This window comes from Anomaloglossus baeobatrachus, chromosome 1 (genome assembly GCF_048569485.1).
Source record: "Anomaloglossus baeobatrachus isolate aAnoBae1 chromosome 1, aAnoBae1.hap1, whole genome shotgun sequence".
NCBI classification, from domain to species: domain Eukaryota; kingdom Metazoa; phylum Chordata; class Amphibia; order Anura; family Aromobatidae; genus Anomaloglossus; species Anomaloglossus baeobatrachus.
Genome location: NC_134353.1, coordinates 3,556,082 through 3,578,160, shown reverse-complemented (window position 1 = coordinate 3,578,160; position 22,079 = coordinate 3,556,082). Strand labels below are relative to the sequence as shown.

At 47.5% G+C, this 22,079-nt stretch overlaps 1 protein-coding gene across 2 annotated transcripts in view; it reads left to right on the top strand.

Annotated features, from left to right (window-relative positions):
* The first annotated feature begins 5,707 nt into the window (after window positions 1-5,707).
* The window catches only part of RTKN (rhotekin), a 194,207-nt gene continuing 177,835 nt past the window's right edge, over window positions 5,708-22,079 (top strand). The window contains exon 1 of one of the 2 annotated variants that reach the window (XM_075345597.1): window positions 5,708-5,896. In XM_075345597.1, coding sequence (XP_075201712.1) covers window positions 5,786-5,896 — 111 coding nt within the window. In that variant the 5' untranslated portion in view covers window positions 5,708-5,785. The remainder of the gene's footprint in view (window positions 5,897-22,079) is intronic. The other variant, XM_075345581.1, reaches the window with a different exon arrangement.

Genomic DNA, 22,079 nt, shown 5'->3' with positions numbered 1-22,079 from the left:
TGTAATATCACACGTTTAATACAGATACTACCCCGTGTAATATCACACGTGTAATACAGACACTTCCCCCGTGTAATATCACACATGTAATACAGACACCTCCCCCACCCCCCCGTGTAATATCACACGTATAATACAGACACTCCCCCGTGTAATATCACACGTGTAATACAGACACTCCCCCGTGTAATATCACACGTGTAATACAGACACTCCCCCGTGTAATATCACACATGTAATACAGACACTCCCCGTCCCCCGTGTAATATCACACGTGTAATACAGACACTCCCCGTGTAATATCACACGTGTAATACAGACACTCCCCCGTGTAATATCACACGTGTAATACAGACACTCCCCCGTGTAATATCACACGTGTAATACAGACACTCCCCCGTGTAATATCACACGTGTAATACAGACACTCCCCCGTGTAATATCACACGTGTAATACAGACACTCCCCCCGTGTAATATCACACGTGTAATACAGACACTCCCCCGTGTAATATCACACGTTTAATACAGACGCTCCCCCGTGTAATATCACCCGTGTAATACAGACACTGCCCCCGTGTAATATCACCCATGTAATACAGACGCTCCCCCGTGTAATATCACACGTGTAATACAGACACTCCCCCGTGTAATTTCACACGTGTAATACAGACACTCCCCCGTGTAATTTCACACGTGTAATACAGACACTCCCCCGTGTAATATCACACGTGTAATACAGACACTCCCCCGTGTAATATCACACGTGTAATACAGACACTCCCCCGTGTAATTTCACACGTGTAATACAGACACTCCCCCGTGTAATTTCACACGTGTAATACAGACACTCCCCCGTGTAATATCACACGTGTAATACAGACACTCCCCCGTGTAATATCACACGTGTAATACAGACACTCCCCTGTGTAATATCACACGTGTAATACAGACACTCCCCCGTGTAATTTCACACGTGTAATACAGACACTCCCCCGTGTAATATCACACGTGTAATACAGACACTCCCCCGTGTAATATCACACGTGTAATACAGACACTCCCCTGTGTAATATCACACGTGTAATACAGACACTCCCCCCGTGTAATATCACACGTGTAATACAGACACTCCCCCGTGTAATATCACATATATAATACAGACACTCCCCCCGTGTAATATCACACGTGTAATACAGACGCTCCCCCCGTGTAATATCACATATATAATACAGACACTCCCCCGTGTAATATCACACGTGTAATACAGACACTCCACCGTGTAATATCACACGTGTAATACAGACACTCCCCCCGTGTAATATCACACGTATAATACAGACACTCCCCCGTGTAATATCACACATGTAATACAGACCTTCCCCCCGTGTAATATCACACGTGTAATACAGACACTCCCTCGTGTAATATCACACGTGTAATACAGACACTCCCCCGTGTAATATCACACGTGTAATACAGATGCTCCCCCGTGTAATATCACACGTGTAATACAGACACTCCACTCCCCCCGTGTAATATCACACGTGTAATACAGACCCTCCCCCCGTGTAATATCACACGTGTAATAGACCCTCCCCCCGTGTAATATCACACGTGTAATACAGACACTCCCCGTGTAATATCACACGTGTAATACAGACACTCCACCGTGTAATATCACACGTGTAATACAGACACTCCCCCCGTGTATTATCACACGTGTAATACAGACCCTCCCCCCGTGTAATATCACACGTGTAATACAGACACTCCCCCGTGTAATATCACACGTGTAATACAGACGCTCCCCCGTGTAATATCACACGTGTAATACAGACACTCCCCCGTGTAATATCACACGTGTAATACAGACACTCCCCTGTGTAATATCACACGTGTAATACAGACACTCCCCCGTGTAATATCACACATGTAATACAGACACTCCCTCGTGTAATATCACACGTGTAATACAGACACTCCCCCCGTGTAATATCACACGTGTAATACAGACACTCCCCTGTGTAATATCACACGTGTAATACAGACACTCCCCTGTGTAATATCACACGTGTAATACACACTTTTCCCTTGTAATATCACACATATAATACAGACACTCCCCCGTGTAATATCACACGTGTAATACAGACACTCCCCCGTGTAATATCACACGTGTAATACAGACACTCCCCCGTGTAATATCACACGTGTAATACAGACACTTTCCCCTTGTAATATCACACATATAATACAGACACTCCCCCGTGTAATATCACACGTGTAATACAGACACTCCCCCGTGTAATATCACACGTGTAATACAGACACTCCCCCGTGTAATATCACACATGTAATACAGACACTCCCTCGTGTAATATCACACCTGTAATACAGACACTCCCCCGTGTAATATCACATATATAATACAGACACTCCCCCCGTGTAATATCACACGTGTAATACAGACACTCCCCCCATGTAATATCACACGTGTAATACAGACACTCCCCGTGTAATATCACACGTGTAATACAGACACTCCCCCCGTGTAATATCACACGTGTAATACAGACACTCCCCCCGTGTAATATCACACGTGTAATACAGACACTCCCCCCGTGTAATATCACACGTGTAATACAGACACTCCCCCCGTGTAATATCACACGTGTAATACAGACACTCCCCCCGTGTAATATCACACGTGTAATACAGACACTCCCCCGTGTAATATCACACGTGTAATACAGACACTCCCCCCGTGTAATATCACACGTGTAATACAGACACTCCCCCCGTGTAATATCACACATGTAATACAGACACTCCACCGTGTAATATCACACGTGTAATACAGACACTCCCCCGTGTAATATCACACATGTAATACAGACACTCCCCCGTGTAATATCACACGTGTAATACAGACACTCCCCCGTGTAATATCACACATGTAATACAGACACTCCACCGTGTAATATCACACGTGTAATACAGACACTCCCCCGTGTAATATCACACATGTAATACAGACACTCCCCCGTGTAATATCACACATGTAATACAGACACTCCCCCGTGTAATATCACACGTGTAATACAGACACTCCCCCGTGTAATATCACCCGTGTAATACAGACACTGCCCCCGTGTAATATCACCCGTGTAATACAGACGCTCCCCCGTGTAATATCACACGTGTAATACAGACGCTCCCCCGTGTAATTTCACACGTGTAATACAGACACTCCCCCGTGTAATTTCACACGTGTAATACAGACACTCCCCCGTGTAATATCACACGTGTAATACAGACACTCCCCCGTGTAATATCACACATGTAATACAGACACTCCCCCGTGTAATATCACACGTGTAATACAGACACTCCCCCGTGTAATATCACACGTGTAATACAGACACTCCCCCCGTGTAATATCACACGTGTAATACAGACACTGCCCCGTGTAATATCACACGTGTAATACAGACACTCCCCCCGTGTAATATCACACGTGTAATACAGACACTCCCCCGTGTAATATCACACGTGTAATACAGACACTCCCCCGTGTAATATCACACGTGTAATACAGACACTCCCCCGTGTAATATCACACGTGTAATACAGACACTCCCCCCGTGTAATATCACACGTGTAATACAGACACTCCCCCCGTGTAATATCACACGTGTAATACAGACACTCCCCCCGTGTAATATCACATATATAATACAGACACTCCCCGTGTAATATCACACGTGTAATACAGACACTCCCCCCGTGTAATATCGCATATATAATACAGACACTCCCCCCGTGTAATATCACACGTGTAATACAGACACTCCCCCCGTGTAATATCACACGTGTAATACAGACACTCCCCCCGTGTAATATCACACGTGTAATACAGACACTTCCCCCGTGTAATATCACCTGTGTAATACAGACACTTCCCCGTGTAATATCACATGTATAATACAGACACTCCCCGTGTAATATCACACGTGTAATACAGACACTCCCCCCGTGTAATATCACACGTGTAATACAGACACTCCCCCGTGTAATATCACACGTGTAATACAGACACTCCCCCGTGTAATATCACACGTGTAATACAGACACTCCCCCCGTGTAATATCACACATGTAATACAGACACTCCACCGTGTAATATCACACGTGTAATACAGACACTCCCCCGTGTAATATCACACATGTAATACAGACACTCCCCCGTGTAATATCACACGTGTAATACAGACACTCCCCCGTGTAATATCACACATGTAATACAGACACTCCACCGTGTAATATCACACGTGTAATACAGACACTCCCCCGTGTAATATCACACATGTAATACAGACACTCCCCCGTGTAATATCACACATGTAATACAGACACTCCCCCGTGTAATATCACACGTGTAATACAGACACTCCCCCGTGTAATATCACCCGTGTAATACAGACACTGCCCCCGTGTAATATCACCCGTGTAATACAGACGCTCCCCCGTGTAATATCACACGTGTAATACAGACGCTCCCCCGTGTAATTTCACACGTGTAATACAGACACTCCCCCGTGTAATTTCACACGTGTAATACAGACACTCCCCCGTGTAATATCACACGTGTAATACAGACACTCCCCCGTGTAATATCACACATGTAATACAGACACTCCCCCGTGTAATATCACACGTGTAATACAGACACTCCCCCGTGTAATATCACACGTGTAATACAGACACTCCCCCCGTGTAATATCACACGTGTAATACAGACACTGCCCCGTGTAATATCACACGTGTAATACAGACACTCCCCCCGTGTAATATCACACGTGTAATACAGACACTCCCCCGTGTAATATCACACGTGTAATACAGACACTCCCCCGTGTAATATCACACGTGTAATACAGACACTCCCCCGTGTAATATCACACGTGTAATACAGACACTCCCCCCGTGTAATATCACACGTGTAATACAGACACTCCCCCCGTGTAATATCACACGTGTAATACAGACACTCCCCCCGTGTAATATCACATATATAATACAGACACTCCCCGTGTAATATCACACGTGTAATACAGACACTCCCCCCGTGTAATATCGCATATATAATACAGACACTCCCCCCGTGTAATATCACACGTGTAATACAGACACTCCCCCCGTGTAATATCACACGTGTAATACAGACACTCCCCCCGTGTAATATCACACGTGTAATACAGACACTTCCCCCGTGTAATATCACCTGTGTAATACAGACACTTCCCCGTGTAATATCACATGTATAATACAGACACTCCCCGTGTAATATCACACGTGTAATACAGACACTCCCCCCGTGTAATATCACACGTGTAATACAGACACTCCCCCGTGTAATATCACACGTGTAATACAGACACTCCCCAGTGTAATATCACACGTGTTATACATAATCTGCCCCCCCCCCCGTAATCTTCTTTTTGGGGTCTTTGATAGTTTTGGTCTGTTTTGCCCCCCAGTCTCGGTGGTCCAGGTGCAGCTGCGGAGCCCTTGGTTGCGGTGAGGACGCGTATCTCGCGCTGTGATTGGGGTCGTCTCCTGCCCCCGCCCGTGGTGTGTGCGGCAGGTAGAGGTGAGTGGGTGGGAGGAGTAGTGCAGGATGATGGGAGTGCTGGGGGCGGACGCTCGCTCTCGCAGGCTGTAATCCCTGCAGGAATTCCCGGCAATCTCTGGCACAAGTTCGGGTCCTGGTCGTTCCTTATCATGTTCTGCCGCAATCACCGCAGCCGGGTGACGGTGGCGCGATGCTCTGCGCTGGAGATGGAGATCCGGAGGGGGCGGCTGCGGAGGAGTGTGCTGCTGGACACCCCGCAGGTGAGTGTGTGCCCAGTACTGGCGAGACGAGCGCGGCCGGCAGGGTCCGATACACCGGAACATGGACCCTGCCGGAAGGGTCCGATATACCGGAACATTAACCCCCGCACCGCGGCCGGCAGGGTCCGATACACCGGACATTAACCCCGACACCGCGGCCGCCGTTAACCCTGTCCCTGCCGGCACTCGTGATCTACAGAACAATCACAGGGTCTGTGCAGGAAGCGCGCCCCGGGGTCACCGCACAGCAGCAGGCTGCGCAAACCCCTCACATGACTCACCCGTGACGCCCCAGCGCGGTACCGCCTGCCCCAGATGTATCACCCAGCACAGGCTGAGATACAGCAGCACAGGGGATCACCCAGCACAGGCTGAGATACAGCAGCACAGAGGATCACCCAGCACAGGCTGAGATACAGCAGCAGAGAGGATCACCCAGCACAGGCTGAGATACAGCAGCACAGAGGATCACCCAGCACAGGCTGAGATACAGCAGCAGAGAGGATCACCCAGCACAGGCTGAGATACAGCAGCACAGAGGATCACCCAGCACAGGCTGAGATACAGCAGCACAGAGGATCACCCAGCACAGGCTGAGATACAGCAGCACAGGGGATCACCCAGCACAGGCTGAGATACAGCAGCACAGAGGATCACCCAGCACAGGCTGAGATACAGCAGCACAGAGGATCACCCAGCACAGGCTGAGATACAGCAGCACAGGGGATCACCCAGCACAGGCTGAGATACAGCAGCACAGAGGATCACCCAGCACAGGCTGAGATACAGCAGCACAGAGGATCACCCAGCACAGGCTGAGATACAGCAGCACAGGGGATCACCCAGCACAGGCTGAGATACAGCAGCAGAGAGGATCACCCAGCACAGGCTGAGATACAGCAGCACAGAGGATCACCCAGCACAGGCTGAGATACAGCAGCACAGAGGATCACCCAGCACAGGCTGAGATACAGCAGCAGAGAGGATCACCCAGCACAGGCTGAGATACAGCAGCAGAGAGGATCACCCAGCACAGGCTGAGATACAGCAGCAGAGAGGATCACCCAGCACAGGCTGAGATACAGCAGCACAGGGGATCACCCAGCACAGGCTGAGATACAGCAGCACAGAGGATCACCCAGCACAGGCTGAGATACAGCAGCACAGAGGATCACCCAGCACAGGCTGAGATACAGCAGCACAGGGGATCACCCAGCACAGGCTGAGATACAGCAGCACAGAGGATCACCCAGCACAGGCTGAGATACAGCAGCACAGGGGATCACCCAGCACAGGCTGAGATACAGCAGCACAGAGGATCACACAGCACAGGCTGAGATACAGCAGCACAGAGGATCACCCAGCACAGGCTGAGATACAGCAGCACAGAGGATCACACAGCACAGGCTGAGATACAGCAGCACAGAGGATCACACAGCACAGGCTGAGATACAGCAGCACAGAGGATCACCCAGGACATGCTGAGATACAGCAGCACAGAGCATCACACAGCACAGGCTGAGATACAGCAGCACAGAGGATCACCCAGCACAGGCTGAGATACAGCAGCACAGAGGATCACCCAGCACAGGCTGAGATACAGCAGCACAGAGGATCACACAGCACAGGCTGAGATACAGCAGCACAGAGGATCACCCAGCACAGGCTGAGATACAGCAGCACAGAGGATCACCCAGCACAGGCTGAGATACAGCAGCACAGAGGATCACCCAGCACAGGCTGAGATACAGCAGCAGAGAGGATCACCCAGCACAGGCTGAGATACAGCAGCACAGAGGATCACCCAGCACAGGCTGAGATACAGCAGCACAGAGGATCACCCAGCACAGGCTGAGATACAGCAGCACAGAGGATCACACAGCACAGGCTGAGATACAGCAGCACAGAGGATCACCCAGCACAGGCTGAGATACAGCAGCACAGAGGATCACCCAGCACAGGCTGAGATACAGCAGCACAGAGGATCACCCAGCACAGGCTGAGATACAGCAGCACAGAGGATCACCCAGCACAGGCTGAGATACAGCAGCAGAGAGGATCACCCAGCACAGGCTGAGATACAGCAGCACAGAGGATCACACAGCACAGGCTGAGATACAGCAGCACAGAGGATCACCCAGCACAGGCTGAGATACAGCAGCAGAGAGGATCACCCAGCACAGGCTGAGATACAGCAGCACAGAGGATCACACAGCACAGGCTGAGATACAGCAGCACAGAGGATCACCCAGCACAGGCTGAGATACAGCAGCAGAGAGGATCACCCAGCACAGGCTGAGATACAGCAGCACAGAGGATCACCCAGCACAGGCTGAGATACAGCAGCACAGAGGATCACCCAGCACAGGCTGAGATACAGCAGCAGAGAGGATCACCCAGCACAGGCTGAGATACAGCAGCACAGAGGATCACCCAGCACAGGCTGAGATACAGCAGCAGAGAGGATCACCCAGCACAGGCTGAGATACAGCAGCACAGAGGATCACACAGCACAGGCTGAGATACAGCAGCACAGAGGATCACACAGCACAGGCTGAGATACAGCAGCACAGAGGATCACACAGCACAGGCTGAGATACAGCAGCACAGAGGATCACACAGCACAGGCTGAGATACAGCAGCACAGAGGATCACCCAGGACATGCTGAGATACAGCAGCACAGAGCATCACACAGCACAGGCTGAGATACAGCAGCACAGAGGATCACCCAGCACAGGCTGAGATACAGCAGCACAGAGGATCACCCAGCACAGGCTGAGATACAGCAGCACAGAGGATCACACAGCACAGGCTGAGATACAGCAGCACAGAGGATCACCCAGCACAGGCTGAGATACAGCAGCACAGAGGATCACACAGCACAGGCTGAGATACAGCAGCACAGAGGATCACACAGCACAGGCTGAGATACAGCAGCACAGAGGATCACACAGCACAGGCTGAGATACAGCAGCACAGAGGATCACCCAGGACATGCTGAGATACAGCAGCACAGAGGATCACCCAGCACAGGCTGAGATACAGCAGCACAGAGGATCACCCAGCACAGGCTGAGATACAGCAGCACAGAGGATCACACAGCATTTCATATCATTCCCCTGATAGGATTAGGTACATAGTGATGATTTGGGGCAGGGTCCCCTGTACGCAGAGTGATAGCGGTGGACCCCTCTTGCTGTCCGGACAGTATGGCTGGATTTAGATAAAGGGGCCCGCGGACCCCGTTGTGTCGGCTTCTGCTCTCTGTACCTGATGGGTGGAGTAGTTGTTACTAATAATACCATGAGGTAATTATAGCGGAGGCTTACTAATAATACCGAGGTATCCCTCAGGCCGCACCTGGAGGATCATGGGAAGGATCACTACAACTCCCACCGGATGTTATGCAGTGGTGGAGTAGTCCTACTCCCCAGCCAGAAGAAACTACTAAGATGTTGTGTATTGACCCCCAAATGTCAGCGATGCTGCGTATTAACCCCCCAAAGCCGAGCAATAACCACCCACACCCCAGCAATGCTGCGTATTAACCCCTTCTGTATTGAGGCTGTAACTTACTGCCAGAGATTCAATTTGATATTCAGAGCCGTGTCAATCATTTCGGTCAATGACTCTCCTGGCCGCGGGCTGCCTGTATTAGTAATTAGGGGTGTGATTTCTCCCATGGGTCTGGTTATATGATAGTGATGAGTTCTCTCGGGTTGGGTCATCAGTGTCAGATCGGTGGGGTCTGGTTGTATGATAGTGATGAGCTCTCTGAGGTTGGGTCATCAGTGTCGGCTCATTGGGGTCTGGTTGTATGATAGTGATGAGTTCTCTCGGGTTGGGTCATCCGTGTTGGATCTGTGGGGTTTGGTTGTATGATAGTGATGAGCTCTGTGAGGTTGGGTCATCAGTGTCGGCTCATTGGGGTCTGGTTGTATGATAGTGATGAGCTCTGTGAGGTTGGGTCATCAGTGTCGGATCATTGGGGTCTGGTTGTATGATAGTGATGAGCTCTCTGAGGTTGGGTCATCAGTGTCGGATCATTGGGGTTTGGTTGTATGATAGTGATGAGCTCTGTGAGGTTGGGTCATCAGTGTCGGATCATTGGGGTCTGGTTGTATGATAGTGATGAGCTCTCTGAGGTTGGGTCATCAGTGTCGGATCATTGGGGTCTGGTTGTATGATAGTGATGAGCTCTCTGAGGTTGGGTCATCAGTGTCAGGTCATTGGGGTTTGGTTGTATGATAGTGATGCGCTCTGTTAGGTTGGGTCATCAGTATCAGATCAGTGGGGTCTGGTTGTATGATAGTGATGAGCTCTCTCAGGTTGGGTCATCAGTGTCGGATCATTGGGGTCTGGTTGTATGATAGTGATGAGCTCTCTCAGGTTGGGTCATCAGTGTCAGATCAGTGAGGTCTGGTTGTATGATAGTGATGAGTTCTTTCAGGTTGGGTCATCAGTATCAGATCAGTGGGGTCTGGTTGTATGATAGTGATGAGCTCTCTGAGGTTGGATCATCAGTGTCAGATCAGTGAGGTCTGGTTGTATGATAGTGATGAGCTCTCTCAGGTTGGATCATCAGTATAAGATCGGTGAGGTCTGGTTGTATGATAGTGATGAGTTCTCTCGGGTTGGGTCATCCGTGTTGGATCGGTGGGGTCTGGTTGTATGATAGTGATGAGCTCTCTGAGGTTGGGTCATCAGTGTCAGATCATTGGGGTTTGGTTGTATGATAGTGATGAGTTCTTTCAGGTTGGGTCATCAGTATCAGATCAGTGGGGTCTGGTTGTATGATAGTGATGAGCTCTCTCAGGTTGGGTCATCAGTGTCGGATCATTGGGGTTTGGTTGTATGATAGTGATGCGCTCTGTTAGGTTGGGTCATCAGTATCAGATCGGTGTGGTCTGGTTGTATGATAGTGATGAGCTCTCTCAGGTTGGGTCATCAGTGTTAGATCAGTGAGGTCTGGTTGTATGATAGTGATGAGCTCTCTCAGGTTGGATCATCAGTATCAGATCGGTGGGGTCTGGTTGTATGATAGTGATGAGTTCTTTCAGGTTGGGTCATCAGTATCAGATCGGTGGGGTCTGGTTGTATGATAGTGATGAGCTCTCTGAGGTTGGATCATCAGTGTCAGATCAGTGAGGTCTGGTTGTATGATAGTGATGAGCTCTCTCAGGTTGGATCATCAGTATAAGATCGGTGAGGTCTGGTTGTATGATAGTGATGAGTTCTCTCGGGTTGGGTCATCCGTGTTGGATCGGTGGGGTCTGGTTGTATGATAGTGATGAGCTCTCTGAGGTTGGGTCATCAGCGTCAGATCATTGGGGTTTTGTTGTATGATAGTGATGAGTTCTTTCAGGTTGGGTCATCAGTATCAGAGCAGTGGGGTCTGGTTGTATGATAGTGATGAGCTCTCTCAGGTTGGGTCATCAGTGTCGGATCATTGGGGTTTGGTTGTATGATAGTGATGCGCTCTGTTAGGTTGGGTCATCAGTATCAGATCGGTGGGGTCTGGTTGTATGATAGTGATGAGCTCTCACAGGTTGGGGCATCAGTGTCGGATCATTGGGGTTTGGTTGTATGATAGTGATGCGCTCTGTTAGGTTGGGTCATCAGTATCAGATCAGTGGGGTCTGGTTGTATGATAGTGATGAGCTCTCTCAGGTTGGGGCATCAGTGTCGGATCATTGGGGTTTGGTTGTATGATAGTGATGCGCTCTGTTAGGTTGGGTCATCAGTATAAGATCGGTGGGGTCTGGTTGTATGATAGTGATGAGCTCTCTCAGGTTGGGTCATCAGTGTCAGATCAGTGGGGTCTGGTTGTATGATAGTGATGAGCTCTCACAGGTTGGATCATCAGTGTCAGATCGGTGGGGTCTGGTTGTATGATAGTGATGAGCTCTCACAGGTTGGGGCATCAGTGTCGGATCATTGGGGTTTGGTTGTATGATAGTGATGCGCTCTGTTAGGTTGGGTCATCAGTATCAGATCAGTGGGGTCTGGTTGTATGATAGTGATGAGCTCTCTCAGGTTGGGGCATCAGTGTCGGATCATTGGGGTTTGGTTGTATGATAGTGATGCGCTCTGTTAGGTTGGGTCATCAGTATAAGATCGGTGGGGTCTGGTTGTATGATAGTGATGCGCTCTGTTAGGTTGGGTCATCAGTATCAGATTGGTGTGGTCTGGTTGTATGATAGTGATGAGCTCTCTCAGGTTGGGTCATCAGTATCAGATCGGTGGGGTCTGGTTGTATGATAGTGATGAGCTCTTTCAGGTTGGGTCATCAGTGTCGGATCATTGGGGTCTGGTTGTATGATAGTGATGAGTTCTTTCAGGTTCGGTCATCAGTATAACATCGGTGGGGTCTGGTTGTATGATAGTGATGAGCTCTCTGAGGTTGGGGCATCAGTGTCGGATCATTGGGGTCTGGTTGCATGATAGTGATGAGCTCTCTGAGGTTGGGGCATCAGTGTCGGATCATTGGGGTCTGGTTGTATGATAGTGATGAGCTCTCTGCGGTTGGGGCATCAGTGTCGGATCATTGGGGTCTGGTTGTATGATAGTGATGAGCTCTCTGAGGTTGGGTCATCAGTGTCGGATCATTGGGGTCTGGTTGTATGATAGTGATGAGCTCTCTGCGGTTGGGGCATCAGTGTCGGATCATTGTGGTCTGGTTGTATGATAGTGATGAGCTCTCTGCGGTTGGGGCATCAGTGTCGGATCATTGGGGTCTGGTTGTATGATAGTGATGAGCTCTCTCAGGTTCGGTCATCAGTGTCGGATCATTGGGGTCTGGTTGTATGATAGTGATGAGCTCTCTGAGGTTGGGGCATCAGTATCAGATCGGTGGGGTCTGGTTGTATGATAGTGATGAGCTCTCTGAGGTTGGGGCATCAGTTTCGGATCATTGGGGTCTGGTTGTATGATAGTGATGAGCTCTCTGAGGTTGGGGCATCAGTGTCGGATCATTGGGGTCTGGTTGTATGATAGTGATGAGCTCTCTGCGGTTGGGGCATCAGTGTCGGATCATTGGGGTCTGACTCTTGGTGATCCCATCAGTCGGCTGTACTTGGCTCTGGTGGTGGTCATGTGTACAGAGTAGCACAGCGCCAGTCACTGTGTAGTGGTTTCTGCTGAGAACTGCAGCTCGGCTTTCCTGGGATCTGCAGCCCCTCTGACCCGATAGTGGCAATGTTCCATAGAACGGCTGTCAGTGTTATGTGACTGGAGAAACCCCTTTACTCCAGGTTAGGGGACACTGGAGACCGAGGGGGATTTATTAAAGGTTAGTCATAAATTATTAAGTCATAAATTGTTGCTATTTTGCGCCACTCTTGCTACTTTTAAAAAGTGAGTGTACCCTTGGTGGGGTTAGCTATGTGAATAAGGGTTAAGCTAAAGTTATGAATTGCAGGTTTTTTTCCTAACGTTGCACAAAAAGCCACAACGAACTGTGCGCAAAAAGTGAGAAATCTGCTCCAGACAGAAGCGCTGTACGTCATGAAGTGACACACGTATCAGATATCACGTGAGAACGCAGCCGCAAGGAAAAGCGGCAGCAGAAGGTCCCCGTAATCAACTATCCATTATCTATTAACACTTCAGTCATTAGATGCCAGTAGGCCTCTGGTTGGCACTGTTCTTGTGTTATTTTGTGTCTCTCCCTATAGGAGACATTTGATGCTTCTCGTCCATGTTGGATGCACTGTATGAATGTTCTCCGTACCGCTCGGCATCGTACCGCGCAGGGTCAGAGCCGCCCCGGCACTGGCTCATTGATGTGCTGTTTTTCGCAGTTTCCTGATGGGACTTTTCCAGCCGGGGCTTGTCCTGGTGTCGGGGCTTGTCCTGGTGTCGGGGCATGTCCTGGTGTCGGGGCTTGTCCTGGTGTCGGGGCTTGTCCTGGTGTCGGGGCTTGTCCTGGTGTCGGGGCTTGTCCTGGTGTCGGAGCTCCCGCTCCTCATAGTCATGGACCTGCTCCAGCTTGTCTCCCACACATCACACTCTGGTTATTCCTGTTACTTCCCTCCCATCAGTTACACACCTGTGTACACAAAGCAGATCATCCACCCACGTGACTACCTCCAACAATTAGGTCACTACTATCACTATTACGCCCACCAGAGAGGGACTACAACTCCACTGCTCAGAATACAGTCCTAGAGCCACTCACTCCTAACCCTCTATATACCCAACTTACCACCACCATACCTCCCAACTTTTCAAGAAAGGAAAGAGGGACAGCGCGCCGCGCCAAATTTTGACCACGCCCCTAGCCACACCCCTAGCCACACCCATTTGACAGTAAGGGTCATTCAGCAGATGCCCCGGACTGTTCATTCATATTTATAGCAGTCAGAATTTTTTTATATTTCTGTGTCACTATATGACAAGTTGCTTATTTGTGCCTATAAAGCCGTGTTCACACGTTGCATAAATTCTGTTTCTTTTTGTTTCTGTCTGCACCAAACTACACAATAACAATCTTCTCTGTTTTTTCCATTTTTGCTGCATTTTTTCTGCCTTTTCTCCATTATTTAATGCGTTTTTGGTTCAGATGTGAATCTGCGTTTTTAAGTGTTTTTATTGTACAGAGAAGCTTTTTCCTGCATTTTTTTAAGCTCCACATAGAAACCTCCAGAGAAACCCCCCCCCCCCCGAAAACCACAGAATTCAGCAGCGTCTTTTCATGGAACCACATCCACTTTACTTGGACAATTAAACACAGCAGAAAAAATGTGCAAAGAAACAGCAGAAAAAAATGCAGCATTTACACTACATGTGAATATGGACTAATTGTCCAAGCAAAGTGGATGAGACATCCTGAAATCTCCGCCCCTGGTGCGTGGAAAGACGCCGCTGAACTGCGCGGATTTGGTGTTTCTTTCTTTATAAGCTTCAGGATTCACATCAGCAACAAACGTATCAAATAAGGGGGACAATGTATAAAAAATACCGCAAACACGCAATAATCAGAGAACATTGTTATTGCACTCGTGGCGCGGACACCTGCAGAAAAAATGCCGCATTTACGCTATGTGTGAACACGGCCTCAGTGATCCATTTTTATTACATTTTTTATGGGTTTTAATAAAGAAAAATAATAAATTGCGCCTTTTTTTTCCCGCAATTTACCGATCCCCATAAATAATCTGATCACTGTGTTGTTCAGATCATTACGATTACAGGGACACCAAATATGTCCATGTTATTTGCTGATTTGTAATGTTTATTATTTTATAAAAAAGTGCAATAAAATTACATTCTATTTTTTTTTATTATTTTTAGTAACTTTATTAGAAGAAAAAAAATCCTCTTTTCCTCTCCCTCTAGAATCCAGGACATAGAGATGCTGCTCTGTACAATGGAGCTGTGTCCTGTGTAATCTGCTGTGTAAGAGGCTGCATTGTAGGTTCATTTATGTGAAATCCTCCCTCTGACATCATCAATCCTAGTGGCTCAACAGCTAGAGCAGCTAGGAGAGCCAGGAGGTTGCTGGACACAAGTTTTGAACGTTGCTGGTTTGAATCCAAGGTGGTGAAGATAAAAAAAAAAAAAATTGTATTTGTATTTTTTTCCTCATTTCTTTATAGTAGTTTTATGGGAACAAATGAATCCGACTCTTTCACCAACATTGAGATACAGTATTTATCTATCTATCTATCTATCTCTATCCCTCTATCTATCTATCTATCTATGATTCTATCTCTCTATCTCTCTATCTATGATTCTATCTCTCTATCTATTTATCTATGATTCTATCTATCTATGATTCTAGCTATCTATGATTCTATCCCTCTATCTATCTATGATTCTATCTATCTATTATCTGTCGTGTATCTATATATCCCTCTATCATCCATCCCTCTATCATCCATCCCACTATCATCCATCCCTCCCTCTATCCCTCCCTCTATATCTCCATTTATCCCTCCATTCATCCCTCTATCCCTCCCTCTATCCCTCCATTCATCCCTCCATTCATCCATCCATCCCTCCCTCTATCCCTCCATTCATCCCTCCCTCTATCCCTCCATTCATCCCTCTATCATCCATCCATCCCTCCCTCTATCCCTCCATTCATCCCTCTATCATCCATCCATCCCTCCCTCTATCCCTCCATTCATCCCTCTATCATCCATCCATCCCTCTATCCCTCCATTCATCCCTCTATCATCCATGCATCCATCCCTCCTTCTATCCCTCCATTCATCCCTCCATTCATCCCTCTATCATCCATCCATCCCTCCCTCTATCCCTCCTTTCATCCCTCTATCCCTCCATTCATCCCTCCTTCTATCCCTCCATTCATCCCTCCCTCTATCCCTCCATTCATCCCTCCCTCTATCCCTCCATTCATCCCTCTATCATCCGTCCCTCCCTCTATCCCTCCATTCATCCCTCTATCATCCATCCATCCATCCCTCTATCCCTCCATTCATCCCTCTATCATCCATGCATCCATCCCTCCTTCTATCCCTCCATTCATCCCTCTATTCATCCCTCTATCATCCATCCATCCCTCCCTCTATCCCTCCTTTCATCCCTCTATCCCTCCATTCATCCCTCCTTCTATCCCTCCATTCATCCCTCCATTCATCCCTCTATCATCCATCCATCCCTCCCTCTATCCCTCCATCCCTCTATCATCCATCCATCCCTGCCTCTATCACTCCATTCATCCCTCTATCCCTCCATTCATCCCTCCCTCTATCCCTCCATTCATCCCTCTATCATCCATCCATCCCTCCCTCTATCCCTCCATTCATCCCTCTATCATCCATCCCTCCCTCTATCCCTCCATTCATCCCTCTATCATCCATCCCTCCCTCTATCCCTCCATTCATCCCTCCATTCATCCCTCTATCCCTCCATTCATCCCTCCATTCATCCCTCCCTCTATCCCTCCATTCATCCCTCCATTCATCCCTCTATCATCCATCCATCCCTCCCTCTATCCCTCCTTTCATCCCTCTATCCCTTCATTCATCCCTCCTTCTATCCCTCCATTCATCCCTCTATCATCCATCCATCCCTCCCTCTATCCCTCCATTCATCCCTCTATCATCCATCCATCCCTGCCTCTATCACTCCATTCATCCCTCTATCCCTCCATTCATCCCTCCCTCTATCCCTCCATTCATCCCTCTATCATCCATCCATCCCTCCCTCTATCCCTCCATTCATCCCTCTATCATCCATCCATCCCTCCCTCTATCCCTCCATTCATCCCTCTATCATCCATCCCTCCCTCTATCCCTCCATTCATCCCTCCATTCATCCCTCTATCCCTCCATTCATCCCTCCATTCATCCCTCCCTCTATCCCTCCATTCATCCCTCTATCATCCATCCATCCCTCCCTCTATCCCTCCTTTCATCCCTCTATCCCTTCATTCATCCCTCCTTCTATCCCTCCATTCATCCCTCTATCATCCATCCATCCCTCCCTCTATCCCTCCATTCATACCTCTATCATCCATCCATCCCTGCCTATATCACTCCATTCATCCCTCTATCCCTCCATTCATCCCTCCCTCTATCCCTCCATTCATCCCTCTATCATCCATCCCTCCATCCCTCCCTCTATCCCTCCATTCATCCCTCTATCATCCATGCATCCATCCCTCCCTCTATCCCTCCATTCATCCCTCCATTCATCCCTCTATCCCTCCATTCATCCCTCCATTCATCCCTCCCTCTATCCCTCCATTCATCCCTCTATCATCCATCCATCCCTCCCTCTATCCCTCCATTCATCCCTCCATCCATCTTTGCAGCTGAATAACCTGCCTCTGGTGTCTCACCTGCAGTATATAGGTCAAGATAACAAAATCTTCCTATTGCTTTCAATACAGGCAGTAGCTCAGTGGTAGAGCTGCTGCCTTTGAAACAATGAACTCACAGCTTCACGAGTTCGAGTCCCGGCCGCCCCGAAAATCCAGAGCCGATGATAATTTAATTTAATATATTCACTTCACTGAGGGGAGGAGCCGGGACATCAGCTGTGAGCCGCGGGAGTGCGGGACAGCCCTGATAAATCGTGCAAGTCCCGCAGAATCCGGGACGGTTGGGAGGTATGCCACCACCATCATCCACATCTACTGCCACCATCATCTACATCTATTGCCAGCATCATCCACATCTACTGCCACCATCATCCACATCTGCCACCATCATCCACATCTACTGCCACCATCATCCACATCTACAGCCACCATCATCCACATCTACTGCCACCTCATCCACATCTACTGCCACCATCATCTACTGCCACCATCATCTACATCTACTGCCACCATCATCCACATCTACAGCCACCATCATCCACATCTACTGCCACCTCATCCACATCTACTGCCACCATCATCTACATCTACTGCCAGCATCATCCACATCTACTGCCACCATCATCCACATCTGCCACCATCATCCACATCTACTGCCACCATCATCCACATCTACAGCCACCATCATCCACATCTACTGCCACCTCATCCACATCTACTGCCACCATCATCCACATCTACTGCCACCTCATCCACATCTACTGCCACCATCATCCACATCTACTGCCACCATCATCCACATCTACTGCCACCATCATCCACATCTACTGCCACCATCATCCACATCTGCCACCATCATCCACATCTACAGCCACCATCATCCACATCTACTGCCACCTCATCCACATCTACTGCCACCATCATCCACATCTGCCACCATCATCCACATCTACAGCCACCATCATCCACATCTACTGCCACCATCATCCACATCTGCCACCATCATCCACATCTACCACATCTACTGCCACCATCATCTACTGCCTCCATCATCCACATCTACTGCCTCCATCATCCACATCTACTGCCTCCATCATCCACATCTACTGCCACCATCATCCACATCTACTGCCACCATCATCTACATCTGCTGCCTCCATCATCCACATCTACTGCCACTATCATCCACATATCTTGCCACCATCCCCTCATATTACTCCGTATATCCATTCCTATTACTCTTTATATCCCCTCCTATTACGGCCTTAACATATATTTATGAATGTTTTTGTTTCTTACTAACACTTGCATCGTGGAAAACGCCTAAGGTGATAGGGAGATTGAAAACACCCGAGGTTTGGAACAACCAATCCAGTAGAGACTATGCAAGTTGCTACATGCCCCGAGCCCGACCTGCGATATTTGATTGGACTATATATTTTGTCTACACCCTTTTTTTATCTAGAACTATAAAGTTTTGTAAACAATATACTCACATAGAATCTCCGGCGTCTGTCATGGAGAAGGTTCATAACTGACTCGTAGTTCGTTATTTTATCCTTTCTCGCGTGTACACATGACATTATAATCTGTACACGGCAGTCAGACCTTAAGAGACCCATTGTAATCTCACCTCAACACTCCTATTACTCCGTATATCTCCTCCTATTACTCCGTATATCCCCTCCTATTACTCCGTATATCCCCTCCTATTACTCCGTATATCCCCTCCTATTACTCCGTATATCCCCTCCTATTACTCCGTATATCCTCTCCTATTACTCTGTATATCTCCTCCTATTACTCTGTATATCTCCTCCTATTACTCCGTATATCTCCTCCTATTACTCCGTATATCCCCTCCTATTACTCCGTATATCCCCTCCTATTACTCCGTATATCTCCTCCTATTACTCCGTATATCCTCTCCTATTACTCCGTATATCCTCTCCTATTACTCCGTATATCCCCTCCTATTACTCTGTATATCTCCTCCTATTACTCCGTATATCCTCTCCTATTACTCCGTATATCTCCTCCTATTACTCCGTATATCCCCTCCTATTACTCCGTATATCCCCTCCTATTACTCCGTATATCCCCTCCTATTACTCCGTATATCTCCTCCTATTACTCCGTATATCCTCTCCTATTACTCCGTATATCCTCTCCTATTACTCCGTATATCCCCTTCTATTACTCTGTATATCTCCTCCTATTACTCCGTATATCCTCTCCTATTACTCCGTATATCCCCTCCTATTACTCCGTATATCCCCTCCTATTACTCCGTATATCTCCTCCTATTACTCCGTATATCTCCTCCTATTACTCCGTATATCCCCTCCTATTACTCCGTATATCTCCTCCTATTACTCTGTATATCCCCTCCTATTACTCCGTATATCTCCTCCTATTACTCCGTATATCCCCTCCTATTACTCCGTATATCTCCTCCTATTACTCGTATATCCTCTCCTATTACTCCATATATCCCCTCCTATTACTCTGTATATCCTCTCCTATTACTCTGTATATCCTCTCCTCTTACTCTGTATATCTCCTCCTATTACTCCGTATATCCCCTCCTATTACTCCGTATATCCCCTCCTATTACTCCGTATATCTCCTCCTATTACTCCGTATATCCTCTCCTATTACTCCGTATATCCTCTCCTATTACTCCGTATATCCCCTCCTATTACTCTGTATATCTCCTCCTATTACTCCGTATATCCTCTCCTATTACTCCGTATATCTCCTCCTATTACTCCGTATATCCCCTCCTATTACTCCGTATATCCCCTCCTATTACTCCGTATATCCCCTCCTATTACTCCGTATATCTCCTCCTATTACTCCGTATATCTCCTCCTATTACTCCGTATATCCTCTCCTATTACTCCGTATATCCTCTCCTATTACTCCGTATATCCCCTCCTATTACTCTGTATATCTCCTCCTATTACTCCGTATATCCTCTCCTATTACTCCGTATATCCCCTCCTATTACTCCGTATATCCCCTCCTATTACTCCGTATATCTCCTCCTATTACTCCGTATATCTCCTCCTATTACTCCGTATATCCCCTCCTATTACTCCGTATATCTCCTCCTATTACTCGTATATCCTCTCCTATTACTCCATATATCCCCTCCTATTACTCTGTATATCCTCTCCTATTACTCTGTATATCCTCTCCTATTACTCTGTATATCCTCTCCTATTACTCTGTATATCCTCTCCTCTTACTCTGTATATCCTCTCCTATTACTCCGTATATCCTCTCCTATTACTCTGTATATCTCCTCCTATTACTCCGTATATCCTCTCCTATTACTCTATATCCTCTCCTATTACTCTGTATATCCTCTTCTATTACTCTGTATATCCTCTCCTATTACTCTGTATATCCTCTCCTATTACTCTGTATATCCTCTCCTTTTACTCTGTATATCCTCTCCTATTAATCCGTATATCCTCTCCTATTACTCTGTATATCCTCTCCTATTACTCTGTATATCCTCTCCTATTACTCCGTATATCTCCTCCTATTTCTCCTCCTATTACTCTGTATATCCCCTCCTATTACTCTGTCTATCCCCTCCTATTACTCTGTATATCTCCTCCTATTACTCTGTATATCCCCTCCTATTACTCTGTATATCTCCTCCTATTACTCTGTATATCTCCTCCTATTACTCCGTATATCCCCTCCTATTACTCTGTATATCCCCTCCTATTACTCTGTATATCCTCTCCTATTACTTTGTATATCTCCTCCTATTACTCTGTATATCTCCTCCTATTACTCTGTATATCCCCTCCTATTACTCTGTATATCCCCTCCTATTACTCTGTATATCCCCTCCTATTACTCTGTATATCCCCTCCTATTACTCTGTATATCCCCTCCTATTACTCTGTATATCTCCTCCTATTACTCTGTATATCTCCTCCTATTACTCTGTATATCCCCTCCTATTACTCTGTATATCCCCTCCTATTACTCTGTATATCCCCTCCTATTACTCTGTATATCCCCTCCTATTACTCTGTATATCTCCTCCTATTACTCTGTATATCCCCTCCTATTACTCTGTATATCCCCTCCTATTACTCTGTATATCTCCTCCTATTACTTTGTATATCCCCTCCTATTACTCTGTATATCTCCTCCTATTACTTTCTATATCTCATCCTATTACTTTGTATATCTCCTTTTATTACTCTGTATATCTCCTCCTATTACTTTGTATATCTCCTCCTATTACTCTGTATATCCTCTCCTATTACTGTGTATATCCCCTCTTATTACTCTGTATATCTCCTCCTATTAGGCTGCTTTCACACCTCCGGTTTTAGCATAGCCGGCCAATCCGGCTC